Source organism: Candoia aspera, chromosome 9, assembly GCF_035149785.1.
Source record: "Candoia aspera isolate rCanAsp1 chromosome 9, rCanAsp1.hap2, whole genome shotgun sequence".
In the NCBI taxonomy this organism is placed as follows: Eukaryota; Metazoa; Chordata; class Lepidosauria; order Squamata; family Boidae; genus Candoia; species Candoia aspera.
The window spans coordinates 22,429,249-22,449,226 of NC_086161.1; the positions used below are offsets into that span (position 1 = coordinate 22,429,249).

At 46.0% G+C, this 19,978-nt stretch overlaps 1 protein-coding gene across 1 annotated transcript in view; it reads left to right on the plus strand.

The window, feature by feature from the left end:
• ANK1 (ankyrin 1) overlaps nucleotides 1-19,978 on the plus strand; it is a 159,237-nt gene that overhangs the window by 116,576 nt on the left and 22,683 nt on the right. The window contains 16 exon segments of the mRNA XM_063311095.1: nucleotides 416-514; nucleotides 2,016-2,114; nucleotides 4,226-4,324; nucleotides 6,897-6,989; nucleotides 7,085-7,157; nucleotides 8,982-9,005; nucleotides 10,897-10,993; nucleotides 11,563-11,644; nucleotides 12,097-12,194; nucleotides 12,508-12,732; nucleotides 13,572-13,726; nucleotides 14,665-14,876; nucleotides 15,706-15,910; nucleotides 17,268-17,364; nucleotides 17,796-18,024; nucleotides 19,168-19,293. Of these exon segments, the coding sequence (XP_063167165.1) occupies nucleotides 416-514; nucleotides 2,016-2,114; nucleotides 4,226-4,324; nucleotides 6,897-6,989; nucleotides 7,085-7,157; nucleotides 8,982-9,005; nucleotides 10,897-10,993; nucleotides 11,563-11,644; nucleotides 12,097-12,194; nucleotides 12,508-12,732; nucleotides 13,572-13,726; nucleotides 14,665-14,876; nucleotides 15,706-15,910; nucleotides 17,268-17,364; nucleotides 17,796-18,024; nucleotides 19,168-19,293 (2,013 nt within the window).

The window sequence follows — 19,978 nt, forward strand, 5'->3', positions numbered from 1 at the left end:
TCCCTTATCAATAATCAAGTTCCAAAAACTCATCTTTGAGTCCTAATCAGCAAAAGTCTATTAAGAGAATAGACTACCAGAAATAGTAATAGATGTATTTTAACCTTAATCCAAAAGATCCATTTTATAATTTAACTTATCGCTTTCTCTAAAAAGAGAAATCTCTTCCCAGTAGACAAATCCTTAAAACCTCATCATTCAGTCCTGATCCAAAAAGAAATCCCATTAATAGCTACCAGAAACCCCAACATACATGTAGATAGATAGCTATATATATAGACTGATATAGATATAGATATATAGCTATATAGATATATAGATACATCCCTGATCAAACAAGTTCACTTTGTAAGCCTTCTGTTTACTTTTTAAAAGCTTGCTCTTTAATCTCAACTGGGATTGTTTTTTGTTCCAGAGTGGCCTCACCCCACTCCACCTGGTGGCACAGGAGGGACACGTCCAGGTGGCGGACAACCTGCTCAGGCATGGAGTCCAGGTGGACGCAAGGACTCGGGTGAGTCCCCTTGCATCATCCCACTGTGGCCAGCCTCCCAGGCGGAGGAGCCGGAGAATTGTTAGCACGGGGTCAAGTTATGTGGGCTAATCCAGAGAGAAGGGAAGCATGATGAGCTGAGATGGGATAGCTGGTCCTGATAATTTACGATCCAATCTTGCCAGGATGGGAGACAATAATATCTCCCATCCTGACATTATTCTTGGTTCTGTCACTTCTGCCCACAAGGTGGGCAATTTTTTCACAACTGGGAGGATCCAACTTTTTCCCCTACCACCATCCCATTTTGGTTGGTTTCAAGAGCTGGAGGGGCACAAATCTGTTGGGGCAGCAGTTAAGGGGCCAAATGACTGCCTTAAATCTCTCAGAGGCTTAAGGTACCCATTTTATGCCTTATCTTCACCCAGAACTTGGAAAAATTGTGCTGCTGAAAATTAGTACTTTCAGCAGGGCTTTCTGTGGGCAAGTTATCTGAAGGGGGAGTTGTAAAAAACGTCTGGATGGTGTCTATGACCATATGATTGAAGCCTGGCCCCTTTTTACATGCATTGTGATGCACATAAAAAAGAGTGGGTCTTTAATCATATAGGAGCAGAGCTTCAGTCACACAGTTGCAGCTGCCATCTTGCATTTTTTGACTCCCCACCCTATGGACACCTCTGCAAGGAGCTGCAAAAATTGAACACAGGCTACAGGCTGTCCCCCACCCCAGTTTTTGGATAAGAAGGGGGAGGAGAATGCCCTTTAATCCCTTGACATTTTGCGTGTAGGCCATTCTATCGAATGAGGAGGAAGAACGTGCTAGGATACAGATTGTTTGACTTCACCATACTGGGGGGGTGTTCACCTGCCACCCTCAACCTTGTGAAAGAATTAGCCGATTTTCAAGGTTCACAAGCACATGAAAGCATAAACTAACCGGAAGGGCTATAAGCCACCCCCATCCCCACCCACCAAATCCTAACGAGGTTAACACAAAGCGAGCTTAGCATTCCATTTTTTAATTTATGTAGTTTTGTCTACTGCTTCAATACAGTTGGACTCTAGGGTGGTGTACAGATATTAATGGTAAAAACACAACAACAGTGATACGGATGGGACGGAACAGAACAGAACAGAACAGAACAGAATGATACAATACAATTAAGACTAATATTGGTATTGATGGCTCTGTTTCCATGTTATGTGAATCAGTCACCAGATCCTTAACTAATCGGGTTAAGCGGGTTGTGGGAATGTGGCTCATGTGTTCCCCTTGTGTTTCCTACATGTGAGAAGGGACATTTTCCATTGCCAAAATCACACATTTGCCTCAACTAGTCTGGATTAGTTCTGGAGGGGGTTATGGTGGCAGGCAGAAAAGCTGGAGGAGTTACCTCCAGGCAGAAAAGCTGGAGGAGCTGGAGGAGTTACTTGGAGAGGCTGTGAGGCCCAGTGGTAGTTGTAAGAACCTGCCCAATGGTAGTTGTGAGAACCTGCCCTGTTTATCTCTGCCTTCCAGATGGGTTACACACCATTGCATGTGGCCTGTCATTATGGGAATATCAAGCTGGTGAAGTTTCTGCTGCAGCATCAGGCCGATGTCAATGCCAAAACCAAGGTATGGAACAGGAATGTCCACAGGGGTGGGTGGACGGGGTTGGGTCAAAACAGTCAAGACAGCAACTGCAACCAGGCCATTGAAGTCCCACCCCTTTTTATGGGTGCCTCAACACCTGTAGGAGTATTGGCACCCCTGCTATTGGAGATACATCTTGTCTTTTCCGAAGTAGAAATGCCATTTATCTTGATTGATGAGGATGCTAAGCGGTGCATGATGGAAGCGAGCATTAGATAATGCAAAAGGCATCATGCCTGGATTATAGTAGGCCAGGATGTGCAATTTTTTCAGGCTGAGGGTCATACCTGGCCTTTTTTCCCCCCTACTTTTTTACTATGCTGGTATACATCCTGATACATCATGTTGTTTCAATACAGTAATGTTTATACAATATTAATTGAAGATCATTGACCTGCTATTTTTTAGATAGCTTGGAGCAGTGTTTCTCAACCCTGGCAACTTTAAGATGTTTGGACTTCAACTCCCAGAATTCCCTAGCCAGCATGCTAGGGGAATTCTGACTGGGGAATTCTGGGAGTTGAAGTCCAGACATCTTAAAGTTGCTAAGGTTGAGAAACACTGGCTTAGAGTATAGAAAATAAAAAGAGAAAGAAAAAAAGGATTCTATTAATATTAATTACAATTTAGGATGACAATATTACGAGCATAAAATTATCTGACGTTTTCATCCAAAACTGGCCTTTCGGTGGGGGATTCCCAATTGTGGGAGGGGCTAGATAAAAAAAGTCGGTGGGGCAGGACAGAAGGTACATGCCAAGGATTCTAGAAACTTCTAGAGGCATAAAGCCTGCGTCTCCCAACTTCTGGACATCCAGATGTTCTTCAGTATAGATGCCAACACGGCCAGTTTTGTCCATCGTGGCTAGAGCTTAAGGGCAATTAGAGCTTATGGGCAATTACATAGCCATAGATTCTCTAGCTCTAATTTACTCAATGTTCCTGTGGAAATCTTTCTAATCCCTCTAATATTTGGCTTGCCTTTTGGATGAGAAAGCTATTCTCCCCAAAGTCTTCCAAGCGTGCAATGCTCCTAGTATAAAATCAAAACAGAATGAAAGCAAAAATAAGTTAAATCAGCTACATTGGTCGATCTAATAGATTATCCTGTCATCAGGATGTGTCCCTCCCCAAACTGTTTGCAAATCAGTTGGAAAAACACTGCAATGATATCATTACAAGCAATTATTGTAAACCGCCCAGAGTCCCGGTTCTGGGGGGAGATGGGCGGTGGCAAAATATGAAAAATAAATAAACAAACAAACAAACCACAGCAATACTATAGCAAATAATCACGTTAACTAATAATGGGAGATGAAACTCTCATTAAAATGTGAAACTGTAAAATTGTCTCAAATGGGAAAGATAAAAAAAAACTTGTAGAAATCACTGAAAAGCCTGGACAAATGGTACTGTACAGCTAGTCCTCACTTAACAATCATTTGTTTAATGGCCGTTCAAAGTGATGATGGTGCTGAAAAAAGTGACTTACAACTGATCCTCACCATGGTCGCACCGTCCCCGCGGTCACATGATCGCAATCCAGGCGCTTGGCAACTGGCTCACACTTACGACAGTTGCAGTATCCTGCAGTCATGTGATCACCATTTGTGACCTTCCCAGCCGTCTTCTGACAAGCAACGTCAACAGGGAAGCCAGCAGGAGGTCGCAAGTCACGGTCACGTGATATCTCGCTTAATGACTGCAGGTGATTCACTTAACGACCACAGCAAAAAGGTTGTGAAATCGGGTGTGGTCACGTGATGCCTCACATAACGGCCACACTGCTTAACGACAAATTTTCTGGTCCCTATTGTGGTTGTAAGTCAAGGACTACCTGTATACATTTGTATGTCCCATATGAGGGCATCACAGAAAAGGCCATGACTCTGCCTACTTGCCCACCTAGATGTCTTTGCAGATGGACTTAATTTCTATGCCCTTTCAGGTTATTCTAGAAACACCTGGCAATCCAAAGCAACTCGCCTGGGCGAGTGTCCTGGGGCAGTTGTGTGGAATGATGGGAACTTGTCCACCACTTTTGCCTGTTGATTGCGCTGGTCTCTCTCTCCCCCTCTCTCTCCCCCTTGCAGCTGGGTTACACTCCTCTGCACCAAGCAGCTCAACAAGGCCACACCGACATAGTCACCCTTTTGCTGAAGCACGGGGCCTCGCCCAATGAAATCAGTTCGGTGAGTGTGGAAATCCAAGGGTCAGGCGTCCAGGCAGCTGCCTCATCTGCTCACCCGCTTGCCCGGCTGTTTCCCCATTCCTTGCCCATGGATTCTTCCTTTCTCACTGTCCTCTCTGCTTAGCTCACACATAGCTGAGACTTGTGAGCAGACCCTGCCCAGAAGCATGGTGCTTGTGCAGGATGGGGGCAAAATGGAGGGCCTGCCTCTGGCATTAAGAGGTGCTGCCATTCTTGGCATGCGGCCACCGAAGGATGCCTGGGCAAAGGAGAAGGGATGTTCAGCCTGGTTTCAAATTCGGATGCCCCCGGCTTTGCTGCTGTCTGCATGGCCCCAATAGTGCTGGGCCTGCAGCCTTGTACTGAGTGGCCAGGCTAACACAACTTAGGAAACTCAGGTTAGCAATGTGTAAACTGCTGATGTCCACATCCCATGCTAACCTAAATTTATAAACCAGGTTGTGGTTGACATGCTAGCCTGAATCAAACAGTGGGTTAAGACAACAACTGGGTGCCAAACCATAACTAGTTCCATTGTAGCCTGGTTTTAACATGTTGGGCAAATGAATTTAACTGGGGAGTCCTTGGTGCTCTCTGAGCTTGGCTGTTGGCTTGCAGACATTTCATTACCCAACTGGGGAACATCATCAGTGCGAGGGAGTGTGGGGTTTGCTCCCTGTTTACATACAGTAGCTTACCCTGCCAGTGTTGGTGGGGGTGTGGTTTTCTCCTGGGTAATTCCTTGATTGGGGTATTGTTTTCTGCCTGATTGTTTGTCTGGTGCTGATCCCTGCTTATCTGATGGTGGATTTCTGGAGGGGACGAGTTCTGGTCCTTTTGTTTCCTTCTTCGCTTTTTTATTGTGTCTTTTGAATGGTGTGTAAATGGGGTTTATCTCTATGTGTCTCTTGATGGCTGATTTGTCTGAATGCCAAGCTTCTGGGAATTCCATTCTTGGTGTTTCTGGATTTGGCTTGGTCTAGGATGCTCTGAGTTTCCCAACTGAACCTGTGGTTGAGTCTGTCCATGTGTTGTGAGATTCAGGAGTTCTCATCGTGTCTTCTGACTGCCGGTTGGTGTCCGTGGATGCGCTCTGCTAGTCTTCTGCCTGTCTGTCCTACAGATTGGCTGCTGCAGTCCTTACACTGTGTGTTGTAGATGACTCCTGTTTTTTCTTCTTGGGCTCCTGGGTCTTCCGGTTAAGGTTAGGGTTAGGTTTAGACATAACTGTAGCACACAAACCAACCAAAGTCCTCCAAAACATCTTAAGTAAACCAAAAGATCCAGTAGCCCAAGAATATGGAACGAGAGTTTTTTTTCCACAGTTCAACCCTGAGCTACAGATATTCTCTTCTATTGGAATCATAAAGCAAGTTGTGTCCACGTAATGTGAATGCCCACAGAAAAACCTGGCCAAGGGTAAAATGTTCTGCAAATGCAGCTGCTAGGCCCTTAGCCAGCCAGCCTGTTTTTAGCAGTTGGTGGGTCAATTCACCCAGTCATTCCATATATGACCAGAAGCTGTGTATTTCAGATTTAGTCCAGATTCTACTAGGCAAATTGATTGATTGATCAACTGATTATATGCCATCAAGTTGGTGTTGACTCTTAGTGACCACATAGATAGATTTTCCCCAGGAGGATCTGTCTTCAACCTCTTCAGGTCTGTCTTCAGGACAGACATGGATCTTCAGGTCTTCCAACAGTGCCTGTCCTGATTACCAGGAAACACACTGAGGCGAGGACTTGGTCTCTAATATTTATTAGTAGTACTTAACAAGAATCCTAACAAACTGAGAAAGCGTGGGAAAACCCAGCCATATAAACCCCAAAGGTTAAGGCGGTCCCGATCTGTGTCTCTTTGAATGGCTGAACAGTTCCTCAGTGCTACGCATGCGCTTGACAGTCTGGGTGAGAGCCCCCTGCTCGCCATCCTTACTCATGACAGTGCCCCCATGACCCCTGCAAATGAGTTCCTGTCTATCTCCCTCTTCTTCTCTTCCTTTCCACCTTTCCCAGCGTTATGGATTTCTCAAGGGAGCTACAGTAGGTCTTTGCATAATGTGTCCAAAGTGTGATCATTTAAGCTTGGTCATTTTTGTCTCACGTGAGGATACCAGGCAGGTAGTGAATGGGTAATTGAGACATTTCACCATTGCTGGCATGTTGATCAATCCGGGGGGCGGTTGCTCTGATTTCAACATGAGATTTGTGCACACCGGATTAATTTAAGCAGACTGCCAAATTCAGGATTGTACGGAATTTGATGAATTTGATGATGCTAGGGAGAGTGGAAGGCAAAAGGAAGAGGGGCTGACCAAGGGCAAGATGGATGGATGATATTCTAGAGGTGATGGACTTGTCCCTGAGGAGCTGGGGGTGGTGATGACCGACAGGAAGCTCTGGCGTGGGCTGGTCCATGAAGTCATGAAGAGTCGGAAGCAACTGAATGAATAAACAACAACAACAACAAAAAGAATTTGGAATGCTTTTTTGAACAACAGTTGACACACCATCCTGGTCAGGGCTTGCATAATTGTGAACAAGGAACACCTTTTTCTGTCTCTCTGCAGAATGGGGCCACCCCTTTGGCCATCGCCAAGCGGCTCGGCTACATTTCTGTAACTGATGTGCTGAAAGTTGTCACTGACGAGACCAGCTTCCTGGTGAGTTCCACAGTCAAACCCTGGGGAAAAGGTGGCGGGGTGGGGGCTTACAAGTTTGAGGCTTCCCCTCCCACCTGACTTGTTGCTTCTTGCAGTCATTAAGTGACAAACATCGGATGAGCTTCCCAGAGACGGTGGATGAGATTCTGGATGTGTCTGAGGATGAAGGTGAGTGTAGGGGGTTGCGCTGACATGCTGCATGTGCTGGTTTACCAAGAGAAACACTGAAAGCTGCCTCCCTTTGGGGGGGAGGGGGGATCCCTTAATGGTGTTGATGATGATATACCATTTACAAGTATCTTCTACCCAACATCCTCGCTGGACAGGAAAGAGGATACAGCTAGTCCTTGCTTAAATGACCACAACTGGGAGTGGAATTTTTGTTTCTAAGCGAAGTGGTCACTAAGCGAACCTGACCCAATCTTACAAACTTTTTTGGGGCAGTCGTTAAGTGAATCACTGCAGGCGTTCAGTGAACCACATGGTCATTAAGTGAATCACACAATTCCCCATTGATTTTGCTTGCCAGAAGCCAGCCAGGAAGGTCAAAAATGGCGATCGCATGACCACGGGACGCTGCGATGGTCATAAATGCGAACCAGTTGCCAAGCGCCCAAACCGTGATCACATGACCACGGGGACGCTGGGACAGTTGTAAGTGTGAGGCCCAGTCGTAAGTTGGTTTTTTCAGCACTGTCATAAATCCAAACCGTCACTAAACGAATGGTTGTTAAGCGAGGACTACCTGTATATATATAACTGAACTGATCTTCCTTTACCTGCCTGATTGAAAAAAAAGCCCAACCCTTTGCTGTTCCATCCTGTCCCCCTTTCAACAACCTTCATTCTTCAGACTGCCTTAATCATTTGGCTGTTGGACTGGCCAGAATTCCAGTTCTTTGCACTCAGCGTGGTGGGTTCCACCTTCCTTCCACCCCCAAAAATACACCAGTTTTGCAGCTTAATGATTCCTGTACCTGCGTAACAATGAATCATGGATAGGATCGCCATGCTGCCAGGCGAAAACTTTAGGAGGAGGGGCCAGATATATTCCCTTTCTGAGAATCCAACTTACAATTCAACAAAACAATATAGAAATTCCTGGCCTCCAGCGAGGAAAATACACGTTTGAACTGGTTTCGGCCGTATCTGCTGAAACCCTGAAGTGAGATGGGAAGCTGTGCCAGATTTTCAGCGTTCAGAACCTGAGGTCTTTGCTCCCTTAATCCCCTCTGCCCCTGCCATGGTATCCGCAGGAGGAAGACAAAGGATGAAAGCGGTATGGCGGCGTTGTGATGCAAGCTCTGCCCCCCGCTTTGTTTTTTCTCTTTTTCTTTTTTATTGTAATGTTATAAATCATGATGAGAGCCAGTTTGGTGTGGTTAAGGCACCAGGCTAGGAACTGGGAGACGGTGAGTTCTAGTCCCGCCTTGGGCACAAATCCAGCTGGGCGACCTTGGGCCAGTCACTCCCTCTCAGCCCTAGGAAGGAGGCAATGGCAAACCACTTCTGAAAAGCCTTGCCAAGAAAACTGCAGGGACTTGTCCAGGCAGTCTCCAATAATCAGACACAATGGACTGGATAAAAATAAAGTAAATCACGATACCTTGTCCTATTTCAATGCAGATTTCAGTGCAGCAATGTTTATACAATATGATTCGGAATTATACCAGTCGGTTGTCACTCTGCCCCTTTTGTTTGTGTGTTACGACACTGCAGTGCAACGAGGTGGTGCTCACGTTGCAGAAGTGCAACGTTGCTTTCTTCATTTTGATGAAAAGCGTTGATCCGGCAAACACCTCTCCCCTGCCACAGTCACCCCAAACCCCTAGCCGTCTTGCAAGATAACTAGCAAAGGGCTGCCTCCTTTTCCCACCCCCCGGTTTTGACCCCAGATGCAGCAGTGGCTGGACCTAGACTAAAACTAGGGCAACTGAGTCCACTGCCTTCAACCCACAGTACAAACCTGCTTTGTTTTCTCTTGCTTTGCAGGCACGGCTCACGTAACTCTCTTGGGTATGGACTGTGTATTGCTGTGGGTTTGGCTCACCCACCTGCCCCATCAACCGCATTCCACCCCACAGCCTTACATGCCTCCATTCCACGCCACCTGTGGCCTCCCAGGGGCCTGCTCACCCAGCTGCCATCCATTGTGTCTGTGGCTGAAGGGGAGGGTGGAGAAGGGAGACGGGGGGAGCAAACCATCATTCCATCGCTCCAGGTCCTTTGCTTTATGCTAGACTGCAATCTGGTGAGGAAAGGCATTGGAGACATTGCTAGCGGGTTTATCTGACCCTTCTAGGCAGGAGCCTGGGTGGGCCTTCATTCCCCAGAACAGTGTTTCTCAACCTTGGCGACTCTAAAACGTGTGGACTTCAACTCCCAGAATTCCCCAGATGTCCTCACATCTTGGAACACTGCCCTAGAAGAACCCACCCTCTTTTACTTTGCTTTCCTGGACTCCCCTTGGCTAACCAAAGAACTGTGCCGAAGAATTCTCTTCCGTCTTTCCCCCTAGCGGTTCCCGTTCAATTGGACAGCAGAGCAAGTGACCTAGAATTAATGTAAAGGTGAAGAGAACTTTGGTGCAACCCTGACAGGTCCAGTGTGGTGCTCTTCTTCTCAGCGACGGGGCAGCCGAGGTGTGAAAGGGCTGCCTTTCCCTGCACCCTCTTCTCTTTGGCAGTCTGCAGCCTCCCTGGCATCCTGTGCGTCCGTTCAATCCTGCGACAAGATATCATGAGCGAACGCTTCCCAGGGGGCTTGTTTAGACTGGAAGGTGTAGGCAGCCAGGGAGGCTTTCAAGAGATGGAACAGGGTGTCCGAGAGACCAACAATCCCATCAAGAGCCTTCTCAGCAAGCCCAAAATGCCACCAAGGAAAAGTTGAAAACAAACCAACACTGATTTGACTTCTCCCTCATTCCATAACAGCTGCCTTCTGTTTCCATATGCGCCACCACCTTCCTTTCCCATTCAGGTCTCCTAGAATCTGAGCCAACTTTTTCTCATTGGTTTCCGAAGATTCGGGCCATTCCCTTCCCCATGATCTCCCAAGAATCTAAACTCTTTCGCCACGCCCTATTTTCTTCTTCTGGCAGGGAGTAGTTTTTTCTCACCTATCACCTGAAAAAAAAAGATCACTGCTCCACCAGTTTAACCAACATTTAGCCACTGATGAGCTTCAAAAATAGGGTCACCTGCTGTTTTTCAGAGAATTCAAGGTGGTTTGAAAACAGAATTGCTACTCAGCCTGTGCATATCCATCACATTTTTGAAGCAGATATTCCAGACCTATTCCAAAACATTTTGAGCTAATGATGAAAATGGGACAAAGAAAGATGTTACTCAAAGCCTTTTTCCAAAGCTCCATGAAAAGTATCAATCTACCCTTCTAAAGCCCTCTTTGAAGTATTAATAGCATCATAGTTTGTTCTGTTGTATCCTATGTCATTACTGATTGCAGTCTTAGGATGAAGTCACATGAGACCCCAAGATTGTATGAATATTATTCAAGAAGACACCCACATCTGGATTAAATGTTAGTCACAGGAGGAGGCCACCTTCATTACATTAGTGGGCTTCTATAGGATTCAGCCAACAAGCTAGCATTTGCCAGCCTTGCTCAACCTGTATTGGGAGGTCCAGTATGGAATTCTGGGAGTTGTGGTCCAATTGCATGCAACATGTTTGGTTGGATGAGCCTGGCAGATGAGCAGGGCTCCAGATTAACTATAGCTTCTGTAATGGTCCATGGAAATGGATGCCCTTGTCCACCTTCCTAGCATAGATTCTAGGCTACAGGAGGGTTAACTTTCCTTTGTTGCCCTTAAAGGGCAACAACAACCCTGCTTTTGTTTTGTCTGAGCTCTGATTGCACCATGTTTTCATCCCTGTCTCTTTTTTAGGAGAAGAACTGCTGGGTGCCAAGATGCAGAAGCGGGAACTTCAATATCAGGAAGATGAGAGAGAAATTGTGGAATTTGTCCCCAAATTGGATCACACGTAAGATATGGAAAGGGTGCTATATGTCCAATTTGCAGATTTCCATCACCATCGAGCACAAATTCCCCAGATCAAGATCTTCTCAAGCAAACTAGAGATGATCCAGCATCTTCCTGGAATATTCATGGCTCATATATCAAAAGTACCATTATCTCTGTTTCCTATGCAAATATAGACATCCATTCCTAACTGCAGTGATGCCAAAATCCCAAAAAGTGCATTGTGACATCATAATACATACTCTGCATTCTCATACTTGCGTTGCAATGTTGCAATGCAATGTTATATGTAATATAAGACAGAGTGTGCATTGTGAAGTTGCAATGCCTGTGTTGTCAGTTGTACCCCTTGCTCCCCCTGTGGATACCCCTGTGCATGTATATACATAGATGGATCCATGTCAGTTGAGCAACACAAGACCATACTGAGCTCTTATGGCCAAAGTTGGGCATTTGCTAAGCCCTTGGAGGTAGGATCCTCAAGGAGGACCAGACTGCACCTTGTTTTCCCAACACCCTTCTCACACACACACATACACACGTACCTTTTTTTTTTGTCTTGCAACACAGAAGGGAAGAATCACCAGCTATCCCACGAATCCCTTGTGTCACACCTGAGACGGTCCTCATCCGGCCTGAGGAACCAGAGCAGGTGGGTGCCAGCCCAACAAGGCTAAGTTGTGGGCAGGAGCTGAAGGCACTCCACAGGAGCTTGTTGACTATTACCTGTTAGACCAAGCTTGAATGGTGTGCTTCGCCTACCCTGCTCCATTTTTTCCCCACCCCAGCAACCTAATGTGAAACTCAGTTTAAGAATGTTTTTGCTCCCTCCCCTCTGAGGATCTCCAGTCAGCCATTCTAGTTCTGAGAATAAGGGGGGACGCTCCCGCAGGATGGGAGCACCCATTTTTAGCAGAGTTGTGCCCAGAACCTCGAGTTGTAGGATGGCAATATGAAGAGTTTGCATGAAGTGGAGATGGGATTAAGAGTGTTTGTAGCGGAAAGTGGCATCTCTGGGAGCGGGGTCAAGGTCGTTGAGAACCTGGCATGGCTTGGCAGGCCTGGACCTATGCTCAACAGGAGCTCCATTTCTGTTCCATCTAGCCTTCCAAGGAGTTTGACGAAGAGTCCCTCATCCCAAGCAGTCCTGCCACGGAGACCTCAGACAACATCAGTCCGGTAGCCAGCCCCGTCCACACAGGGTGAGTCGTCTCTCCCACCTCATCCCAATTCCCCATTGATTAATGTTGATCTGGTGCTGTGTCCTGCTTATCTGGCTGTTGGCTGCTAGGGAGGATACGCTCCATGCCGTTGTTTCCTTCCTTGATCATTGGTTATACCTTTTAAATGGCACGGAGATGGGGTTTATATCTTGGGCAGGCTTTCCGGATGCTGAAATTTTACCCTACAACACTGAAGAACATTCCTGGAATCCCTGCCATGCCTGTTTCTTGAAGGTTATCTTGAGGGGCCGACATTTTTTATGACTCTATCTGGCTTCTTCCTCCTGCCCAGGTTCCTTGTAAGTTTCATGGTGGATGCCCGTGGAGGGTCCATGCGGGGCAGTAGGCACAATGGCCTTCGCGTCGTCATTCCGCCCCGGACATGTGCAGCACCAACTCGCATCACCTGCCGCCTGGTCAAGCCCCAGAAGTTGCCAGTGCCCCCCCCTCTGGCAGAGGAAGAAGGACTGGCCAGCAGAATTATTGCTCTGGGCCCTGCTGGAGCACAGTTCCTCAGGTGAAAACTTCCCCTCCAGTTGTTCAAGGCCTCCGTGCAGATGTTCCACTTCCTGGACAGCGTTGCCGTTGTCACCCATGAGACTCCTGCACTGATGTGCTTCTTAGATGCCAGTGCTGAAGGAGAGCCTTCCTTCCCATGCATACGTTTCAGAGAACAGACTTCACGTAGATGTCACAGTCCTCTCTTTCTGACTGCTATATTAAAAAGATATTGAAAAGGGGCTGATGGTTCTCTGGCTGAGAAATATCTCCAACATAGGCTAGCTTCACATTTTGCACTAAGCCTCAGTTTGTTAACCTTGGTTTGTGATTTACACCAGAACTGGCTTAGTTCTCTCAACATAATTCCACGGTTTGGTTATAGGTGTTCCGTGATTTGTCTCAGTGTAGGACTTCCTGCATAAAGGTGCATTGGGTTTTCTACTCTATTTCTCCCAATACAAAACAGGAGGGCTTTTACTGTAAAGATGCAGCCTTCTTCAAATTGGTGCACTCCAGATGTGTTGAATGATAGCTTCCAAAATGTTGAGCCAGCAATGACTACTTCTATCACTGACTCGGCAGTCTATCTGGCTGTTGATCTGGAAATCTGACCATGGAATTTCAATTCTCCTTCAGACAGAACTAAACATCTCTAGGACATGGGCCACTGGAACTGAAAGTTGGTAGAGTGGAGGCTTTGGTGGGGCAGCATTCCTTGTAGATGACATGATACACGTGGTTGTCCCAATGCCTCAGACTCTGGACAGCCTTGGTACTGGGAGAGTCTTTGTTTTCAACTGTTGGTGGAACACAATGGCCATCTACACTGTCTTCTTATGCTCAACTCTCCCGTAGCCCTGTGATTGTGGAAATCCCTCATTTTGCCTCACACGGCCGTGGTGACCGGGAGTTGGTGGTCCTGCGCAGTGAGAATGGGTCTGTGTGGAAGGAGCACCGTAGCCACTATGCAGAAAGTTACTTGGACCAGGTCCTTAATGGGATGGATGAAGGTAGGGGCATTTACCTGGAAGAGATCAGCTTGAGTAGAGACTTAAATGAGATTCAAAGACTGAGGAGCTATGAGGAAGTGATAGGACTGCCACAGCTGCTTGCCTGAACCCTTCTGAATCAGTCTCATAACTGCTTTTTTAAAAAACCTTTAAAGCCTTTAGTGAATTGCACGGCCTTTCCCCAACAGAGTTTCAAAGGTGAGAAGAATTGTCTGTGGAGTTTAAGTGGCAATTCCCAACCTGCTGCAAAGTTGGAGGTGGGAAAGACTTTGGATTGTTCAGCAGTATCTGGCTAACCAAATATTGTAGGCTGTTGGACATGAAACTGGAAGGAATACAGCCTGGGACCATTCTAGCAGCTTTTATTTTTAATTTTTATAGGATGGATATATATGTGTGTGTGTATATATATATATATATATGTGTGTGTGTGTGTGTGTATGTATATATATATATATATATATATATATATATAATGAAGTGGGACTTTTTGCCTTCAAAGGGCCTTTTTTTTTCCTCTTGGTGATTTCTGCTGCATTATAGAAATTTTTTTTTTTGAAGAGAATTTAGCATTTTGCTGAAGCTTGTCTGCTTCTTGCCACTCTAATGATGTCTAGGACTGTCTTTGCTGGAATCTGCATCCTTGGATTTTTGTGTTTAGTACAGTTTAGTTTCAGTTTACTGGTCATTCTTCTGTAAGGAAAACGCTTTTGCATTGCAAGAACCTGAAGTTAGAAGTCTTGAACATATGATGTGGCTTTCTACTGAGTTAGCCTTTGACTCCATAGAGTGCGATGTTTTGAACCTTTAATTTTAATATTACCATGATTGATGTTGCTACTATTTTTATTGCTTTCCTGATCTATATCTTATGGTGCACTAGCCTCTGGTTCTCTTATGATCTGCAGATTCTAAAACTCTTTGGTTAATCTTTATAGAATTGGAAAGTCTGGAAGAATTGGAGAAGAAGAGGATTTGCCGTATCGTCACGACCGACTTCCCCCTGTACTTTGTGGTCATGTCCCGGGTGTGCCAGGACTGCGAGTTGATTGGCCCAGAAGGTGGCTGTCTCCAGAGTTCCTTGGTGCCCATGGTCCAAGCCACATTTCCAGAAACGGCGGTCACCAAGAAAGTCAAGCTAGCTTTGCAGGTACTGAATGATGGCAAGGCCAGAGCTGGACATTGTGGTTGCTTTCATGAAACCCTCCTGACTCAGTTACTGAATTGATTCATTTTCTGGGTTTGAACAATATTTTTGAACCCTGTATTTACCGAATGGGATGGATTTATAACATGCTAAGCCACCCCCACCCCACCCCAAATCCTAATCAAGGTTCAAGCTGATCAAGCTTTGCATATTTTGTGAATGGAACCATTAGGTTTATACTGGACTTGCTTAAGTGTGTTGTTAGTGGCGCATATGGCATTTGTAGAGGTGTCCAGGTGTCTGTGCATGTGTGGAAGTGACAACAGCTGCATCGTGCTGACATGATGCAAGCCCTGAGCCTTTTGTGTCTGTGTCTTGTGTGATTTATTTATTTATTTATATATTTTTGAATGTATTATTTACTTGAATCTATCCGAATTCCTTTTTTATTTGAATTTGAATTTATCTGAATTTATCTGAATTTGAAAATGTTTGAATTTATTTGAATTTATTATTATTTATGATGATGAGGCGACAGAGGTTTTGCCACATTGATGGAAGTTCAGGATCCTTTGTCTTCGTGTATATACTTGCGTAGGCATTTGTGTGTGCAAGGCTGGTGAGCTTCGGAAAATGACACCCGGTTTATTGTACAGGCATTGTATACATTGAAGCAATTACTTACAAGCTCTGGATGTTCTTCAAGCCTGAGAATTTCTGTCTGAATCCTGCCAGTTCTGCGGCCCCTTGGAATGCCAGTCCACTGCATTGCCCTTGATGCCGAAAGAAGGCTGTCTCAGGACCTTCCTGGGTTTTGATCTTTCTCTTGCAGGCTCAGCCAGTGCCTGATGAGCTGGTGACAAAACTGCTGGGGAACCAGGCGACCTTCAGCCCGATTGTGACAGTGGAGCCGCGCCGCAGGAAATTTCACCGACCCATTGGGTTGCGCATCCCCTTGCCCCCTTCCTGGAGAGAGAATCCCCGAGACAGCGGGGAAGGCGATACCACCAGCCTGCGCCTTCTCTGCAGCGTTATCGGTGAGCCGAGACATCTGGGGGTGGTCTAAGAGTGAGCATCCCTTCCCATGTTGTCCCTTCATGGCAAAATTGGGGAGGACTTCAGGATTTGGAAGCTGCACGATGGAGAAAACTTACCTGGACACTCTCATGGCCATTGGTCTTCTCCCTCTTTTACCTCCAACCCATGACTCTCCACTAGACTGAGGACAGAAGCTTTGCCCTCCCTTGTAAGCATCTTCAGAATAATGTCATATGATGTCAACCCTTCAAGGTAGACCAGACCAACCAAAGTCATGAAGGCCAATACTATTTTTATCCTACGGTTACGATAACAGAATCTTGCAAGTCTGAAAGCGCTTCCCCCCTCCTTGCCTTTGTCTTTGTGAGAACTGGGGAGGGACTGGTGTGAGACGCTTTCTCAAATTACATTTCTGCTCAGGACTCAGGTTTCTTTTATCTGACTACAGGTAGTCCTTGTTTAATGACTTCAGTTCGGCCCGGCAACTCCATCATTAAGTGACGTAGTCAGTAAGCAAGACATCACATGACTGTGATGGACTTACACCTCACTTCTGCTGTGGTCATTAAGCGAATCACGGTTGTTAAGCAAGACATCACATGACTGCAACTTGCGATTTTATTGCCAGTTTTTCCATTGACTCTACTTGTCGGAAGCCAGCTGTGAAGCACGCAAATGGAAATCATGTGACCGCAGGATGCTGGGATGGTTATAAATGCCCGCTGGTTGTAAAATGTCCAACTCTCAACCATATGACTGCGGGGATGCTGTGATGGTTATAAGTGTGAGGATGGGTTGTAAAGTTATTTTTCCACCACTGTCATAACTTTGAACGGCCACTAAACAGGGCAGTTATTAAGTGAGGACTACCTGTATTGTCTTGATAGCAGCTCTTCCTCCTGTTCCTCAAGGTTATTCCTTCTTTCCATTACATATGATAACATTGTGAAAGGTGAAAGGTCCCCTGTGCAAGCACACAGGAGGGAAATGGCAGCTGGCAGGTAGCTGAAGAGTCAGGGTGGGGGGGGTGATGCTACCACCAGAAGCTAAATGCAGATGGTTGACCCAAGTGAGCCAGACAGAAGCTTCAGTATCTCTCCCCATCAGGTCCCATCATCTTCCAATTTTAGCCTGGATTTTTCCTCAAATTGGCTGCCCTTTCTAGGCAGGTCAATAGGAATATTTTTTCTTCCTGTGTCCAGTTGCATCGGGAATAAAACAGTAGGCCACTCTTAGTAACGTCACAAAGGGCTGGCCTATTGGCATATTGAAGCTTCTGCATCACATTTCTAGAATCAAATTGGGAATTGAATGCATTCAACCGGTTCTGTTTCTATTTCCACTTTCTCTTCTCAGGAGGAACTGCACCAGCACAATGGGAGGACATCACCGGGACCACAAAATTAGTTTATGCCAACGAGTGTGCAAATTTCACCACCAATGTGTCTGCAAGGTAAATTGGAAGGAAGGTTTAGGGGAATTTGTTGGGTGGCACCTCAAGAGCACGTGCTAGATCTCACATGGACACAGGGAATGCAACGTACAGCTTCTGACTGACTGGTCAAGGGATTGTGTTGACCAGCCTCCGAGATGTGTTGGACTACAACTCTCATCATACCAGCTTGGTGTATTCCAACATATTTGGAGGGCATTGGGTTGGGGAAGGAAGCCCGAAAAACCTGCAAAGAGAGTGGTAAGTGTTGTACCACCCCATTATGGTACATAACCAGTTAGTGTTGCCATTGAGTCAAGCTTGACTCCTGGTGATTCCATAGAAATGTCCATGTTGTTTTCTTGACAACTGCACAGAGCTTGTTTGCCACCGCTCAGCCCTGGGAGTTTCTGGTGGTCTCCCATCCCAGTATTACCTTTTCCGCTACCTAGGTTCTGGCTTGCAGACTGCCCGCGCACAGCCGAAGCTGTCCATTTTGCCACTCTGTTGTACAAGGAGTTGGCAGCTGTGCCCTACATGGCTAAGTTCGTGGTGTTTGCCAAAATGAATGATGGGCGGGAAGGACGCTTGCGTTGCTACTGTATGACCGACGACAAGGTGGACAAGACGCTGGAGCAGCATGAAAACTTCACAGAAGTGGCACGCAGCCGGGACATTGAGGTAGCTCCTGGGACACTTACTGACTGCCAGTCTCTCCTTAGTTTAACGCCCCCTCCCCCTGCCTGCCATTTTGGGTCTGCAGAGAGCGTTGCTTTGCAGATTTTTTCGATCTGGGACAGTCACAATTCGAATTTTCTGAAATTGTTATTTATTTTGTGATTTGATTTGATTTGATTTGATTTGATTTGATTTGATTTGATTTTGGTGCCACCCAACTCTGACTCTGGTGGCACCCAACCCCAACTTTGATTTGATTTTGGTGCCACCCAACAATAATTTGAATTATTGCAACAGAGGGAACGTTGCTTTCTATCGGCCCCTCCATTTCTTTCCACCTAATCCAGCTGTTGTGGGGGGGGGGGGCAAAAAAGGCAAGAGAACGGTTGTGTCCTGTTTTTTTGACGTACCTGTGGATGCCGTTGCCAGCCACGTAAGAGCTGCAGGCTTCTAAAATATGTTTCTGTGTTATTTTATTTTTTAAAATTGTTTTAATATTTTAATCACTTTGTTTTCAAAAACCTTGTAATTCTATTTACCCAAAGTAATTATGAACTGGGCACACATTTAATGGACAGTGATGCCTTCCTCTTCTAGGGGGAGTTAAAGTGGGGATTGCATGTATTCTACATTTAATTTTCCTTTTTTTTTTTTTGGTGGGGAAGGTGAAGAGCCATGAAGTAGATTATTTATTTTGAAGGGGGTGTTGCTTCATTGTTAGGCCCACATTACAGCTTCCAGTACTGTTTTTGTGTGTTTCGTATGTTTCCACCACAGAAAAACTGTGCTGTGGTGTAACAGAATGGAGCGTGGAGTCTCCAAAGCATGTTTTGGGGGAATCTTTTAACTGTGGACGAGTTCAAATGATAACACTTAAATTTCTTGTAGGATTCACCCAGGTCATGGTGAAGTCCTGGTGACACCACATCTATCATGACTTAATTGCAAATGCATCATTTGTGTGCTGATGTCATGAGGCACATGACATCACTTCCTCCCACAGACACCTGTGGATGTTCCCTTTGATAGGGTTTACAGTGCCTGTCTCCATACCAAGCATCTATGGGGAATGGGTGAGATGGAACCCATACTTTTAAAATGGTAAGAAGTAAATTGCCCAGGAAACCTTACAACTGCCTTTTGCAGGTGGCTGAAGGCATGCCACTCCACATGGAGCTTTCTGGGAATCTGCTGCCAGTCAAGAAGGCTGCCCAACAACGTAGCTTCTTATTCCAGTCATTCCATGAGAACCGCCTCATCATCCCAGTTAAGGTAATCAGCACAACGTTTTGGAAAGAAGACTCTGGGGCTGCCTCTGGTTGTTCTGGCCTGGCTCTCTTCCCAAGTAAGGATGCCACCAGAGTCTATAACCATCTCTTTGCAGTCTTGCAAAGCTCAGGACCAATAGAATGGAGAGTTATCTTGGCTTGGTTAGGCCTCCACTTCACCTCCTCACCGTTCTAGTTGCAGTTACTTGTTGTAAGTAGATCTTTCAGAAAGAAGACCTAAGCTTGAGTCACTTCAGTTGAAGAGTTTCCTTGACCTTGGCCAGGCGAGGGCAGAAGTCACACTGTTACTTTACCCTTGAAGCTCAGGGCCAGGAACTTGGTTTAAGAAGGATTAAAAGTTCGAAGAAGAGCAATGATGATGAGCAGGAGACTGAAATCTGTGTCCTGCAAGGGGAGACTGAAGGAAGCTTAGTCTAGAGGAAAGACAACAGAAGAGAAGATGATGACACTCTTCAAGAACCTGATGAAACATCACCCAGAAGAAGAACACAAGCTTCTTCCAGTTGTCCAAGAATACAGGGCATGAATAACGGCCTTCATATTGGCAAAAGCAACTCCTTTTGCCAATATTAAGGACCCTTCTTCACTGGGTGGGTTCAAGCAGAGGCCGGGGAATCATTTGTGCAGGAGACTTACTCTGGATTCCTGCAGAGAGGTTGGACTTGACA